The 17500-nt window shown below is 41.8% G+C and overlaps 1 protein-coding gene across 2 annotated transcripts in view; it reads left to right on the forward strand.

Moving 5' to 3' along the window:
• LOC143034626 (uncharacterized) overlaps positions 1 to 17500 on the forward strand; it is a 794390-nt gene that overhangs the window by 554675 nt on the left and 222215 nt on the right. For both annotated transcript variants that reach the window (XM_076200963.1, XM_076200964.1), the window contains exon 3: positions 5076 to 5286. In XM_076200963.1, the coding sequence (XP_076057078.1) occupies positions 5076 to 5286 (211 nt within the window). The remainder of the gene's footprint in view (positions 1 to 5075; positions 5287 to 17500) is intronic.

Below are 17500 nucleotides of genomic sequence, written 5' to 3' on the forward strand. Positions count from 1 at the left end.
AATTTTGACGTCTTCAACGTTGAGACATAACGATTTATCGTCGTAGCTTATGTCGCATGATCCGTTCAGCTGGAAGCTGGTGAACACCAGCTGAAAGTGTGACGGGAATCGAGACTCTAAACTGAAGAGAATCGTTGATAATTGTGGATAAAAGTCTGTAGAGTATGTCATCGTACCGAAAATAATAAAGCGATAATTGATCATCTTGTTTAATGGGTTCTGTTAGTTCCGCTGATACTAACACTTTCAGTAATTACCCAGTCACTTACAATTTTCTTCACTTTCTTTTATCCTCTTATAATTGTACGTCACTCATCTGTAGGCCTCATGCCTCTTTCATCCTACTTAGTCAAGTGCCACGTAGTATCAGTATGGGGTGAATTAAACGTAATTTTTCTTCATTTCTTCCAAATAATATTACACTTCTACAACTTAGTTTAAGTACACCAGAGGACTCCCACCTGGGATCCTTTTTAAACTCACCAAGCCAAGTCTGCTTCGACGTCACTATTTAATCCATCCAATAACTTTGACCGATACAAACAAGTGCCACCCTTTAAGGGCGCGACCCCACCTCCGCGCACCAACAATTTCTCCCCCCCTCCACCCCTTTCTCCAATCAGAAAGGCTGCTACACCGTCTCAAGCAACACTGCCTACGCAAGCACTTTTGTCACGAAGAGAAATGGCCTAGCTTTTACACTTCGCAACATCATCACCTTTATCGATACCCTAACTTGTATTTACAAACATTGGACGGTGGGCGAGAATAAGCAATTCTGCATTTCCTTAGCAGCCATTGTTTTCAAAACATGTAAGTCGTAAAATGGATTCCTCGCCATCTACCCCTCTATCTACCTACTTGTCTACCTCAATTTACCAGCCTCTAACAGATTCCGTTGAGAGTTACATTGCTAACTCCATCTAACTCCTGCATTCCTATGTTTCCTTTCTTCCGTATTCCCTCTCCCCTATCCTTTCTTCCCCTCCTTCATCTTCCCCTTCATTCCTTCTCATCCCTTTTCTGTCCTTTCTATCCCTTCCTTTCCATTCCCTTCCCTTTTCTTTCCTTTCCTTTCCTTTCCTTTCCTTCCCTTCCCTTCTCTTCCCTTCCCTTCCCTTCCCTTCCCTTCCCTTCTTTTGTAGCTTCAAATTGATCAATATAAAATGGTTTGTTTCCTTTACACACACACACACACACACACACACACACACACACACACACACACACACACACACACACACAGCTACAACATAATAAGATCAATAAAAGTGGCCTTTGACTACATGGACGAGGAGATGAAGAAAATCCTAGTTACACTGGTAAGACCAAAATTAGAGTATGCAGTGACACTACGGTCACCCAGTACAAAAAAAAAAAAAAAAAAAACTAGAAAGAATTCAAAGAGCATTAACAAAGACGGCACCAACACTTAGTATGCTGACATATGAAAAAAATATTAGAAAAACTAAAATTAACTCTGGAGTAAAGAAGAGAAAGAAACGATTTGATATCCATATATAGAATTATGAAAGGGATGGAAATCCTTGACAGGGATGATCTACTTAAATGGGACAATAGAAATACAAGGGGACATAAGAAGAAACTTAAGAAGGATATTTACAGAAGAGATCTAAGAGAGAATAGCTTTCCACATAGTGATAGATACATGGCATAAATTAAAAGAGAAAACAATTAGTGCTAAAACTATACACGACTTTAAGAAAGAACTGGATGCGGAAAGATACAACTGCGGGTCTCTACGAGCATAGCTCTTCTCCCGCAAAACACAACTAGGTAAATACGCACACACACACACACACACACACACACACACACACACACACACACACACACACACACACACACACACACACACACACACACACACACACACACACAAAAGCACGCACACATTGACACATACCAGTATTACCGGGGCAATAACAACATTTCTTTTCTTCTCATTTCTTTTCATCATTAAGATATCCCTTCATTAACAACAGCAGCAGTAATAACTCCTTTTCAGCAGTGACAATAGCAACACGTGTTTTAATTAATTTGGTTGTCGTCTTTCTATTTTAGCTTCCATGGGAATCAAAACTTTATTGTTTTACTCTTCCAATCATATATATATTTTTTGTTCATGCTACCTCCATAATGTTCTTGTAAAGTTTCAATTATATGTCTCCATATCCCTCCCACCTCTCCTCCATCCCAGTCCTTCCGTCCTTCCCTCCTTCTCTCGTCTCCCATCCTACTCCCACTCCCACTCCTTCTCTCCTCTCCTCTCCTCTCCTCTCCCCCCCCAGTATCTTATGTGTCTTGTTTACTCTTTCGCCCCAATTTTCGTCCTCACCTTCACTCTCACCATATCACCTCCTCAATCATTTTATATTTCACTTTTACGACAGCCGATTTCCTTTTTCTCCTTCTCCTTCTCCTTTTCCTTTTCCTTCTCCTTCTCCTTCTCCTTCTCCTCCCCCTCCTTTTCCATTTCATTTTCCTTCTGTTTCTCCTCCTCTTCCTCTTCCTCTTCCTCTTCCTCTCTCTCTTCTCTTTCCGCATCCTTCCAACTCTAGGAAATGATTAGGTCTCTTATGTTCTCCATCAACAAAAAATTATGAACAAAATTCCAGGAAAATTTTTGTTACAAAAAATAAAAAAAAAAAAGTCAATGATAACTCGTGTCATTTCTATCGTTTCTTTCATGACGTCAGACTTAAATGACGTCACTTTGGCCTCAGGGTAATGGCGTCATAGAAATGACATCAGTCAAGAGATGTGTTGCTTCCAGGCTAAAGGAGCATTTAAGTCCTGGAAGGATCTTTGCTGATCACGTGATCACGTGGGGAATCTCTGGAATCTTTATGCCTAGGAATCGTTTGAAACTGAACACTTTCTTTTCCTACATAGGATGTATATATATATATATATACATATATATATATATATATATATATATATATATATATTATATGGTTTTAATTTTTCTATTACTGTCATTATGATTTCTTTATTCCCATAGTACCAGATGTAGACTTGGTGAATCCAACATTCATCTTTATTTATTGTTTGTTTTAATTGCGGTTTGACACCCAGCTTCTATAATATACAATCTATACATATTCACACACATATATATTCACATGTAATTATATATTCATGTATGTAATGAACATACACACACACACACACACACACACACACACACACACACACACACACACACACACACACACACGGACACACACACACTGGCGCAGTGATTAGAGTTCCCGGCCCCTACTACCGCGGACCGGGTTCGAATCCCGCCAAGGCTGAAATAATTTCAATATCGCTGCGCTGCGAGTGGTTACTACAACTCTCGTGGGCGGGGAGTTGGGTGTGTGTGTATGTGTAAATTCACATCATTACCCATAGATCGGCCATATATGAGCTGGGATGGAAATAGATGTCGATCACGAGTCCAACACGCGATCCAAGACCATGGTGAATTACACACACACACACACACACACACACACACACACACACACACACACACACACACACACACACACACACACACACACGGCAAAGCAAAACAGGAAATGTTAGAAATGGTTTATATACCTGATGCATTTTCTAAGCCTCCCCTCGGCTCTCGTAACAATAACACACCGTCCCCTCTTCCCCTTGAGCATTCCCCCTACAGGCAATCTCCAGGGCTTTACCCGTCATTCTTCTGGGTCCTCCCCACCTCCATCGGTCCCGCAGGTCCCACAATCCTCCCAAAATTTCTTCCGGTCACACATCCAATATATATATATATATATAAATATATATATATATATATATATATATATATGTATATATAATATATATATATATGTTCTCATCTTTTCCAACACATTCATTCACTTTAATTCAATGCCACCACAGTCGAGACCTAAGAGAGGCTCGATGGAAGCATATATACAGAAACTGATACATGGTCTAGCTAAAGACTCAAACCCCGCTGAGACGTAACAAGTGACCAGTGACTTAGCCCATAAATGTGGTTGAATAAATTAATATCTGTTCACTTGGGACCATTCTCTGTAATATATATATATGTGTGTGTGTGTGTGTGTGTGTACATACATCAAACTCCACTTCCAACAGTTAAGAAATTTGTTCTTTTTCGGTTATTCCTGTGTCTTGTATATTTTGGCATGGGCAGACTGTCCACATCACAACCAATGTGAAAGTGAAAATATTACAAGAGAAATAGTTTCCTTTACTTCCACATAAAGCTTGCCTTGCTGTCGTGTAATTAGAATGCTTTGCGTGTGAAATGACATGACCAAATATAACTTGAGTTAGCTGTGCATTGTTAGCGCTAAAATGATGGATCATGCTAATAGGAATATTAGGTCTGTGGAATTAAATCATACTGTACATAAGTGTAAAAATGAGTTCGTTGAACTCATGGTGGACACGGAAGATTCTGTTTCGCTCTCTCTTTTTCTCTCTCTTTTCCATCACACACACATATAAGTACGCATTCGCAAACACACACACACACACACACACACACACACACACACACACACACACACACACACACACACACACACACACACACACACACACACACACACACACACACACACGGTGGCGCAGTTGGTAGAGCGCTGAACTGCTACTATAGTGGCCCGTAGTTCTTGGTTCGAATCCTGCCCAGGGCCGAAATTATTTCGGTACCGCTGTGCCTCGGGTCGTTACTCTGACTCTCGTGGGCGGGGAGTTGGGTGTGTGTGTGTGTGCAAGGTCATAGCATTACCCATAGATCGGACCTACGAGCTCTGAGCTCTCTTCCAGGAGGGAAATAGCTGTCGATCACGAGTCCAACACGTGATCCAAAGACCAAGTGAATACACACACACACACACACACACACACACACACACACACACACACACACACACACACACACACACACACACACACACACACACACACACACACATATCCAGAAGGCCCTTTTTCCCCTTATAAGAGTTACACAATGAAGGACAAAGAGTCAATAACTTCTTCTGCGGCTCCTACAGGTGTCGTGGATCCGGCAACGGGACCTGCACATCCTGACTGTAGGATCCTACACCTACACGACGGACCAGCGTTACGAAGTCCTTCACTCTGCAGCGTCCAACGACTGGATCCTCAAGATAAAATACGCCCAACTTCGGGACTCGGGTCTTTACGAATGCCAACTCTCCACCAAGCCTCCTTCGATATACACAGTCAAACTCAACATCTTTGGTAAGTACAGTAGGTGTATTTTTTAGGATGGGATGGGGGGAGAGGGTGATTGAGTTGTGTTATAGTGTGAGAATCGCAAAAATAAACCAATAAAAATAGCAACAAAATATTGGTAGCCACATAAAGCTGAAGACAAAAAAAAAAAAAAAAAAAAAAGGGGCCTCAAAAGTCGCACCTGAAAACATGGCGACCACAAAATCCTGGCAGCTACACAAAATATGAAACATACGAGTGATTATTACGCCCAAATCCCTCTATAATGAAAGTATAAACTAACACCAGGGAATGTTGCCATTCCGATACTATTATTCTCTCGCTCGAGTGATATTACAATGTACTGTAGATAGGAACAAACACAGATATTGTATCGATACAGTTGTATGACGATAAGGTATAACCACTCTACCAATTGTATTTGGCAATTGTAGAAATCCAGGTTCATCGGTTAGGCATATTTAGAGGAATAGAAAGTAACAATGATAATAACGATAATAATAGTAATAATGATAGTATTGATGATGATTATGATAGTCGTGTGTGTGTGTGTGTGTGTTTGTGTGTGTGTGTGTGTATGTATATGTGTGTGTGTGTATGTGTGTGTGTATGCGTGTATGTGTGTATGTATGTATGTGTGTGTGTGTGTGTGCCTGTGTGTGTGCGTGTGCGTGTATGTGTGTGTGTATGCGTGTATGTGTGTATGTATGTATGTGTGTGTGTGTGTGTGCCTGTGTGTGTGCGTGTGCGTGTATGTGTGTGTGTAAGTGTGTGTGTGTGTGTGTGCCTGTGTGTGTGTATGTGTGTAAGTGTATGTGTGTGTGTGTGTGTGTGTGTGTGTGTGTGCGTGCGAGCGTGCGTGCGTGTATGTGTGCGTATGCGTGTGTGTGCGTATGCGTGTGTGTGTGTGTGTTTGTGTGTGTGTGTGTGTGTGTGTGTGTGTGTGTGTGTGTGTGTGTGTGTGTGTGTGTGTGTGTGTGTATACCAGAGCGTGTGTGTGGAGGGTTTTGACTTTGTGTCAAGCGCAATATCTTTGAGTAAAATTGTGGGGTATTGGGTGAATGATGAAGGGGAAGAAGATATGAAAGGGGAACAATGACCTCGAGGATGAAGCAGAGGAGTCTAATTTGGCAAGAGAAAGGTCGCCATGTACACAAACCACTTATCATTCTTGGTCGTGACTGCCACAATGCCGTGGCTAAGAAATAAACGTACAGTTGGTGGCATTTATAAAGGGTACAGTCTTACAATAATGATAATACAACGAATGTACGTTTCCCTGAATTTGAAACTGGTACACCCCTAAAACGGTAACGATAAAATAATTATAAGCTTACCCGTACTTAGTACAGCTCTGCAATGGTAGCAATGTAACAACTTTTTGCGCTCATTACTGAGTGGCTCAGCCCTGCAAGTTCAATGAAGATAATAAGTCTGTGTGGTTCTATACAGAGAAATATCATTGTTAAGCATGGAACGTTTTCCACTCCCGTTGTCGTAATTATTTCAAAATGTGGTTACCTCCATTCGAGTTTTCCACGACTAAATGAAAACTCCTGCAAACAACTAGAATAAAGGTGTGGTTTGATGTTGATAAACATTACACCGCAATAGAAACGGACATTTATTTATTATCTAGCTTAGCGTTGCAATTGCTGTTCTTGTTACGATGGCGGGCGACCGTGCGTGATTCAGAGTATGACCTCACTCGAATTACTAACAAGCGTCGTTGTCCACAAAATATGAGGCCTATGTGAGTGTCTGGTGCTCACGAAGCCTCCTTCTATTTACGTAATCAATCTCAATTTCTTTCGAGTACGAGTGGAGGGCACTAAGGATTGTAGAAGAAAAAAATTGGAGTTGGTATGAGACACTTTAATGTGGTCACCACAGAAAAATAGCAACTGACTATATCAACTTGTTATTAATATTCCCTGTATTGAAGTGAAATCTGGTCACTTGAATTTGGCAGCCACAAGAATGTGTCATATAACAAGATCTGCACTTTGCTTCCTGCCGTTTACATAGATTCAACGTTTTTGTTTACTTAGAGGGTGACTTAAACTGTAAGACGGTGAGCTAGGATTTGTTAAGCAAGGCGTCATGCAGACAGTAAAACTTGAGTGTAAAATTGAAGGAAAACCAAGCATACGGACACGTCGAAGCGAGACATTTTTTTTCACATGAGGAGGAAGATACTATGGGTAAGGAAACGTCCTCCTCAAAGAGGTCCTCCTCAGCGAGGTCCCTCTCGAAGGGTTACCCAACAAAGGGCTCTTCTTTGACGTGCTTGTGTGTGCGTGATCTTGTTAGCGGAACACGCGACCTACTTCAAGGGTGAGGGGAGTTGAAGGGGGAGGTTTTGAGGACTTGTATGGAGAAGGGGGGCGAGGAGGACAGGGGGTTGGGAGGGAGTGGTAGGAGGAAGGGTGAGGTGAGGGGGACTTATGAGACTTTATTGCCTTTCGAATGGGAGCCATAAATGAGATTAATATTAGTGATTTTCTGCTGAGCCAAATACAGAATGGTGGAGAATGTATTAGTTTATGGATACATTAGTGGGTAAGAGTTCACATACATACTCGTACACTTACACACACACACACACACACACACACACACACACACACACACACACACACACACACACACACACACACACACACACACACACACACACACACACTGTCACTACGGCGGTCCGGGTTCGAATCCTGCCCAGGGCTGAAATAATTTCAGTATCGCTGCGCTTCGAGTCGTTACTCCAACTCTCGTGGGCGGGGAGTTGGGGGTACGTGTGCGTGTAAGGTCACAGGATTACCCATAGATCGATAATACGAGCTCTGAGCTATCTTCCAGGAGGGAAATAGCTGTTGATCACGAGTCCAACCCGTGATCCAAAGACTAAGGTGAATCGCCAAGGTGAATCACACACACACACACACACACACACACACACACACACACACACACACACACACACACACACACACACACACACACACACACACACACACACACACAAACACAATGGAATTCATTCTCGTTGTATGATGACCATAAACCATCTTTGACGTCCTTTCCGACCGCAGGGTCACGTGACTGTGCGAGCGAAGCCAGACTGCAGCAATCCATCGCCTGTCATTCAATAACCACCGAAATGTCCAATTAGACTTTCCTTTCAAAACAAACCGACACGTCATGCAACGGTCATTGTAAGTCCCGGCGTTACGCGATTTTATCAAGTTTGCTCGTTATGTACGTGTGAATGCGTGACGCACATGTCAGATCAATGGGTTAGTTGGTTCGGATTGGATTTGCGTGTATGTAACGTGATACCTGACTGTCATTAGGGTACGGATAAGGAATATTAATTGTACACAGGCGGTTGGAGTTAGGGAAAAGCCATTTGTTTAGTTTTGCTAATTTGTTGTTATATACTCTGTATATGTATACATATATATATAAATATATATATATATATACATATATGTATATATATATATATATATATATATATACGTGCGTCTGTGTGTTTGTGTGTGTGTGTGTATTCAACTTGGTCTTTGGATCACGTGCTGGACTCGTGATCGACAGGTGTTTCCCTCCCGGAAGAGAGCTCAGAGCTCGTATGACCGATCTATGGGTAATGCTGTGACCTTACACGCACACACACATCCAACTCCCGCTTGTGTGTGTGTGTGTGTGTGTGTGTGTGTGTGTGTGTGTGTGTGTGTGTGTGTGTGTGTGTAATATATGGTATTACCCCAGAAGTACGCATATAATCAATATATCAATAGAAAATGATGTTATACATAACCTTAGGCCATGCAACATAGTGCACTCAATACTGCGTAGGCCTGGACCTGGTCTAACCACCAACAGGACGTAGATCAGGGACGCCAACAAAATATCTTGCCTTTAAGTAGAATATCATTCTTATCATTATTATTATTGTTAGCATTTAAGATATATTCAAACCATATATAACACTTCTATAGCATAATCAATCTAGAAGGTAGTATCTTTGGTAATTTTTAATATTGTATGTATTTCATTAATAGAAATCCTGAAATATCCAGTATATAAAATAGTTCAAAATTGTCCCGACAGAGGTCTCTATTAGCCCTAAAGACAGTGATGGGACTAAAAGTTCTATTCGGACGGCGTTTTAATGAAAAAAAAAATTACTTTCATTGCAATAAGCTGCAATAATTAAATGATTTTGTAAGTTAAAATACATCCACGTAATATACGTTTTAAGCGGCGGAAATCAATATAAAAATAGTTGCTAAAAGCAATACACTAGCGCCATTTTTCTTACTCTTTGTTGTCAAAGAGTAAATAACTGAGGTCTAATGAATTAGTCTAGTCTAGTCTGATGACCTCTAGGGATGCTAAATGCTTACCATATAGGAGGTTAGATTAGGTTACATTAGACCAATTAATTAGATTTCTGAAAACAAACAAAAACAAAAACATGGAGACTCGAAGCTCGCCAACGTCCGAGCTATAGCTAGTGTATCGGTTTTAGCAACTTTTTGTTATTGATTTCCACCACTAAAAACGTATATTACGTTGATGTATTATTATTTACAAAATTGATATATAATTTTCTATTGGTATATTGCGTAGGTGTGCATATAATGTATATACGCATATATACAAACTCGGCACGCATACACACACACACACACACACACGCACACACACACACACACACACACACACACACACACACACACACACACACACACACACACACACACACATATATATATATATATATAATATATATATATATACACGTGTATATATACATATATATATATACATATATATATACATATATATGTTTATATATATATACACATACATGTTTATATATATATATATATATATATATATATATATATATATATATATATATATAAATATATATTAGTATATGTATACATATATATATATATATATATATATATATATATATATGATACATTACAAGAATAAGATTTCACAAGTAAACTAACTAAATACAGAGGTAGATCCGGATGGCTTACACTCGTAGGGTCCCAGCGTACACCCAACCTTCCTCTCACCTCGTAAGATCCGCTGCAATATACAGAACTTATGAATAGCTTGAGTGATAATGTTGGTTTGTTTCTGTGGTTTACCGTTTTGCACACAAGAAGAGCTACCAATAGGCAACTGCTCTCTTCCTTATGTTGTAAACTGGTGACATAAACAAACCGATGCTGATAAATTTACTTTTTAAGCAGATGTGTTGAAGGCTCCTAGGACCACTGCCAATCGAGGTAATGGTTACACTGTGTATCGTTATCATCTTGTTTGATTGGTTACTGGTGAATACCACTTACCCTGGCTATGTTAGCACATGAAGCAATTATGAGGGTTGTAGTGACATATAAGGATTCTTGTCATAAATTCTTGATCGATTTATTCATTTATCTATTTATCATTTTTATTTATATCTATTCGTTTATTCATTAATCTATTTATAATTTATTGATTCTTTGTTTTTCTTTAGTTTTTGTTTATTTGCTTATTTATTTTTCGATTCTAATTTCATTTATTTATTTATTCATTTATATGTTTATTTACTTCTGTATGTATTTATTTATTTTAGTTCAGTTCACTCTAGGTAAAAAGTTCATAAGCCATGCCCAACATTACTGCAGTGTTAACAGCCTAACCAAAATATTGATATTATAGATTAAATTGACTAAATACATTTGCATGGGTATTGGTCCCATTAAAATGAATTAATGAATAAATATTGGGCGTATTATTTAATATAGCGCCATCTCTTGTTTGCAATAGGAATTATTCCCTGTGGGACTTCACAGCAGATGCACTTCACAATATTTGTTAATGGGAATACGAATATATTCCCGTATGGGTTATATTGATAATCATTGAATCTTTCTCTCTCTTCTCTCTCTCTCTCTCTCTCTCTCTCTCTCTCTCTCTCTCTCTCTCTCTCTCTCTCTCTCTCTCTCTCTCTCTCTCTCTCTCTCTCTCTCTCTTTGTCTGCCTGTTTGTCTCTCTCTCTTTGTCTGTGTCTGTGTCTCTCTCTCTCTCTCTCTCTCTCTCTCTCTCTCTCTCTCTCTCTCTCTCTCTCTCTCTCTCTCTCTCTCTCTTTCTGTCTGTCTGTCTGTCTGTCTGTCTGTCTGTCTGTCTGTCTCTCTGTCTGTCTGTCTGTCTGTCTGTCTGTCTGTCTGTCTGTCTCTCTCTCTCTCTCTCTCTCTCTCTCTCTCTCTCTCTCTCTCTCTCTCTCTCTCTCTCTCTCTCTCTCTCTCTCTCTCTCTCTCTCTCTCTCTCTCTTTCTCTCTCTATTTTTGTCCTCCAGTACTCAACCTGGATTGCCACAAATAGGCAGACCACAGCAATATGAACGTCACAGTTTCTCCACCGCATTTCCTCCACCACAGTACCACAGTGGACATAGCATGACCACCAAAGCAATCCTATACTTCGTTGTCAAACTGTGTTACCAACATATATGCACAATGCTATCACATTTTTTTTTCAACAGCAGAAATGCACATTGGTATCATGGTGTGGTCATCACGTTTCTATCATCATTGTCTCACCATCACAATTGTATCATTATTTTAGTCATGAAGATGTAGAAACGTCTTAGTCTCACAGTCCCGGCACTTTCAGATCGCCTCATTATCACCCAATTATCTTCACTACTAGAATCAGGTCTTTCATCTAATTGGTATCTTAATTGGGTGATAATCATCACAATCACCATTATCTCCCTATCACTATCACTTCAGGATTATTATCACCGTTACCATTATATCACCATATTATATCAGTCATATCATTAGCATAAAAGTAATCTTACGATCATTAATGAATTATGTAATTGAATGTGTATCATAACGTCACAACCAAAACCTTGTCTTCATTAACTTGGTGGCACACTAGCATGCTACTTGCTTTTGCTAATTTAAGGAGAAACTATTTCGGTCACAATATTCTAGACTTATGTAAGAACATCTGAACAATATGTTTAACATTCGTGTAGGTTTAACTTTTCTTAATTCGTCATTCAACTTTTCACTACACATATGACGCAAGAGGAATTTGAACATTTGGAAATTTGAAGAATAAAAGATCGTAACCAAAGTAGTTTCTACTCGAATGAAGTAACAAAAGCTAGGCAGCATGCTAGCAAGAAATACCTGGCGTGCTGCCGCCTTAACACTGCCTTTATATAACAACCCAAACATCATCAACAACCATGGAAGCTTCGACACAACTCCGGTTATAACGGCATCAGTGCAACCAATGTCAGCTTCACCACAAGATTTATTGGTCAACTTCATGGCACTTAACACTGCACGACGGTCAGAGTAAACTGCACATACAAACAGAATTACACATACAAAAACGTTTGGGCCATTTGTCTCTTTATTTGCAAGTGTTTTTTTAAAGTTAGTATTACATGTTTAGGTAATATATTTTCCAATGTATATATATAAAAGGGAAAACAAATGGATGACTCATGGGTGTGGGATGGATGATGGGGGAATTTATGCCTTGGCTACTTCCCTTACAAGAGAAGAGACTTTTGGTGTGTGTGTGTGTGTGTGTGTGTGTGTGTGTGTGTGTGTGTGTGTGTGTGTGTGTGTGTGTTTGTGTGTGTGTGTGTGTGTGTGTCTGTATAATGTTAGTATACCTCATCTGGTCTCATGCTAGTCTGTAAGATCGATCGGTTGGTATGACGCTCTTTCGTTGTAATCTGTTGTATTCATTCACTCGTTTGCCCCTTGCATGATACCTATGTGGGAAAGAAACCTGAAGGATTGTTGCCTCGTTTCTCTTTGTGAACGATGCCCTTCGCCAGCGTAATTGATCTCTGTCGTTGATGGGATTTTGATCGTATATGTGCGAACGTGGAACGTGTTCATTCGAGTATTGGCGACCTCGTCAGGATTAAACCACCGTGGCAGTAAACAACTTTCAAAACAAAATGGTAGTTTTCTATGAGCCCTGAATGAAGTCACCTGATGTCTGTCAAACATTGCCTTTCCATTTTGCTTCTATGACTCACTTTGTAGACATTGTGGGAGGCAATTTTATCACATGTGGGAAAAGGTCTCGTGAAACGGTAGCATTCCACCTTCCGAATTTCTGTTCAGTACATGACAGGAAATCAAGCTAGTATAACACATTTTAAAGAGTATGTACTGCATACGCTGCTAATAAAATATTTCTTGTTCCATTTTAGCAAAATTGTATAATGTTAGCTGGACTTGGACAGTATTCTAATTAACATAAATTCGAAAGGTGGAATATCTAAGCCTCGCGGGAAATCTTTCGATTGTAAAATATTTGTGTATTCAAGATTTGGCTGGTCACTGGTGACAGGGAAAGATACAGCCACCACAGTTTGGGATTTTTTTTCTTCAATACAGTGACGCTATTCGTGTGCTTTTTTCTTGCTATTACAAGATGGATTTATTCAGTTGAAGAAACAGACTTCGGGCAAAATTGCCGGACCTCATCATAAGCAAGCTAAAGATGATTGAGACCGTGTTTGACCTTAATTCTGTTCTTTAGCTGAACGAAACTTGGCCCAAAAGGGACGACAGAAATTAATCAAATTACCAGGCAACAGCCAGAATAAAAATGCAGTCCAGCACGGAAAGGATTTGTGTGTGTGTTTGTGTGTGTGTGTGTGTGTGTGTGTGTGTGTGTGTGTGTGTGTGTGTGTGTGTGTGTGTGTGTGTGTGTGTGTGTTTGGGTTACATATATCTCTGGAACCATCTCATGGCCACCACAGCTGCTGTCACACGACTGGAGACGCTCGTTTGTGGGCGCGACAGATGACAGTGGCGCTGTATGCAAGAATGTCTCCCTCTCTGCCTCTCACTCTCTTTCCCTTTCTCTTTATCTCCCTCTGTCCCTCTCTCCCACTCTCCCTTTCTCCCATTCTCCCTCTCTATTCTCCTCTGTCCCTCTCTCCCTCTTTGCCACTCATCTTTCCCTTTGTCCTTCTGTCCCTCGTCCACCTCTCCCACTCTCCCACTCTTCCTTCCCCCCTCTCTCCCTCTATATTCCCCTCTGTCCCTCTCTCCCTCTCACTCGTACTTCCTCTATCACTCTCTTCCTCACTGCCTCTCACCCTCTTTCCCTCTCTCCCACTCTCCCTTTCTCCCTCTCTATTTCGCTCTGTCCCTCTCTCCTTCTCACGCCGTCTCCCACTATCATTCTCTCCCTTTCTCTCTCCCTCTGGCTAACTCTCCCAAACACGGGATCTTTATATCGTTCCCATTCTTTCCTCCTACAAGGCGCAAAATATTCTAACTCTGTTTTTCCATCCTTTCTCTCGTATCGCCTATTCCTCCTCCAATATTCTTTTCTATTCTTGCCTGTGTCTTATTCCACTCTTCCTCTTCTTCTTCCTCCTCCCTCTTCCTCTCCCTCCTCCCTTCCTTATTGCTCCCTCATTCACAAACCCCTTTCGTTTGTCCTATTTATCCTTTTCTTCCCTTCCTTCCCTCTAAATCCCTCTTCCTCCCATTCCTCTTCCCCCCAACACTCCCAGAACTCCTCCCGTGAAGCCTATCTCTTCTATCTTTCCGTCATTATTATTTTGTATTTACTCTTCTTTTTCCTTCCTTCCCTTCTTCCGTATCTCATTTCCTTCCTCGTGCACTCCTTCAATCTCTCTTCCCTCTCTTCCCAATACACGTGTCCTCTTCCTCCTCCTCCTCCTCCTCCTCCTCCTCCTCCTCCTCCTCCTCCTCCTCCTCCTCCTCCTCCTCCTCCTCCTCCTCCTCCTCTTCCTCCTCCTCCTCCTCCTCTTCCTCCTCCTCCTCCTCCTCCTCCTCCTCCTCCTCCTCCTCCTCTTCCTCCTCCTCCTCCTCCTCCTCCTCCTCTTCATCCTCTTCATCCTCTTCCTCCTCCTTCTCCTCTCCCTCCCAACCACTCCCACATTTCCCATCACTCTTTCTCTCTCCTCTCCTCATTTGTTAGCTTTACGCTTCCATTCTTCTTCGCCACAGTTCTCTAAATTTACGCTCCTCCTCCTTCTCCAACTCGATTCGCCAAATTTACTATCCTTCACCCCTCCTTCTCCCTCTCTCCTCCTCTTCCCCTCTCTCCCTTTTCTTCTCTCCCGCTCTCCCCTTCTCCCCTCTCCCCTTCTCCCCCTCTCCTCCTTCTTCCTTTACCTCTTCTCCTCTCTCCCCTCTTCCTCTCTCCCCTCTTCCTCTCTCCCCTCTTCCTCTCTCCCCTCTTCCTCTCTCCCCTCTTCCTCTCTCCCCTCTTCCTCTCTCCCCTCTTCCTCTCTCCCCTCTTCCTCTCTCCCCATCCCCCACTTTTCCTCTCTTCCCCTCTCCCCCTCTCCCTCTCTCCCCCTCTGCCTCTCTCACTCTCTCCCCCATCTCCCTCTATCCCTTTCTCCTCTCCACATTTCCTTCTCTCCTCGCTCCCCTTCTCTTCCCCTCACCATCTCTTCCCCTCCCCACTCTCCCTCTCTCACCCTCTCCCTCTCCCCTCCCTCTCCCTCTCTCCCCGTCTCACTCTATCCCTGTCTTCTCCTCTCTTTATTTCATCTTCGCATTTAAATTTCTTATTTTTATTCCTTGTCTTCTTCTTCTCTTTGTTCTTTCCCGCCGATCGTTCAACACTAATACCATAGTTCCTGTATTTAAACCTAAGAAATATATTGTTTTTCTTGAGAAAAAGAAAAGAAAAGCTGATGTTGACCTGTTCCTTGCCAGATCAGAACCCGAGGACCACATTTACTTATTTGTTTATTTATTTTACGCTGGCGGAGAAGATACTTGGTATCTTAGTGTTTTTTGTATAGATACACACACAAAGACACACGCACGCACACACACACACACACACACACACACACACACACACACACACACACACACACACACACGCGCGCGCGCGCGCACACACGCACACACACAGCGGTGGTAGAGCGCTGGGCTGGGAAGTACGGTGCGTGCTCGCAGTACCCAGTTCGAATCCTGCCCAGGGCCGAAATTATTTCGGTATCGCTGCGCTTCGGGTCGTTACTCTGACTCTCGTGGGCGGGGAGTTGGGTGTGTGTGTGTGAAAGGTCCCATAGATCGGTCATACGAGCTCTGAGCTCTCTTCCGGGAGGGAAATAGTTGTCGATCACGAGTCCAACACGTAATCCAAAGACCAAGGTGAATACACACACACACACACACACACACACATACAGACAAACACACACACACACACACACACACACACACACACACACACACACACACACACACACACACACACACACACACACACACAGACAAACACACACACACACACACACACACACACACACACACACACACACACACACACACACACACACACATATATATATATATATATATATATATATATATAAAACATACAAAATATGAATATCATTCTCGTCTTTCAGTCCATTTCCTTCTTCCTTTTTCTTCCTCCTTCCTCCTCCTCCTCTTACATTTTTCTTTCAACTCTTCTTTATCTCCATGTTCCTATTCTCCTCTCTTTCCTTTCATTCCCATCCTCCCACTCATCCCTATCCTCCCTCTCTTCCCCTCCTCCCTCCCATCCTCTTCTTCCTCTCATCCTTCTCTTCTTCTTTCTTCTCCTCCTCTACCTCTACCCTCTCTTCCTCCATCTCCATTCTTCCTCCTCCTTCTCCCCTCGTCCTCCTCCCTTCTTCCACTATACCTCCTATTATACCTCCTAATATACCCCTTCCTACTTTTCTTCTTCTATATCTCCTCCTACTGTACATGTTCCTACTCCTCTCTTCCTCATCTATCTCCTGCTCCTCCTCTTCCTCTTATCTTCCTCTTCCTCTTTCTCCTTCTATCCTTCCCCAACTTCCACCTTTCTGTCTCTCCAGTCTCCTATTGGTGCGTGTGTGTGTGTGGTTCACCATAGTCTTGGACCACGTGTTGGACTCGTGGTCGACAGCTATTACCCTCTGCAGCCGTTATTGGGTGGCTTACATATGGGGCACTGAGATTCTTAGGATGGGTTTCTTGAAACGGGGGCGATGTTTCTTCTTTAGTTTATTTCCAGGTAATGGAGACTATGTACAAAGGGGAAAGATCTCCCATGGTGAGATGAGGGGGAGCGTCTCCGTACCTCCTCTGATAGGTCTCTGACATAGGCAGCCTATCTATGACCG

This window comes from Oratosquilla oratoria, chromosome 17, assembly GCF_046742065.1.
Source record: "Oratosquilla oratoria isolate Oo_2021 chromosome 17, ASM4674206v1, whole genome shotgun sequence".
In the NCBI taxonomy this organism is placed as follows: domain Eukaryota; kingdom Metazoa; phylum Arthropoda; class Malacostraca; order Stomatopoda; family Squillidae; genus Oratosquilla; species Oratosquilla oratoria.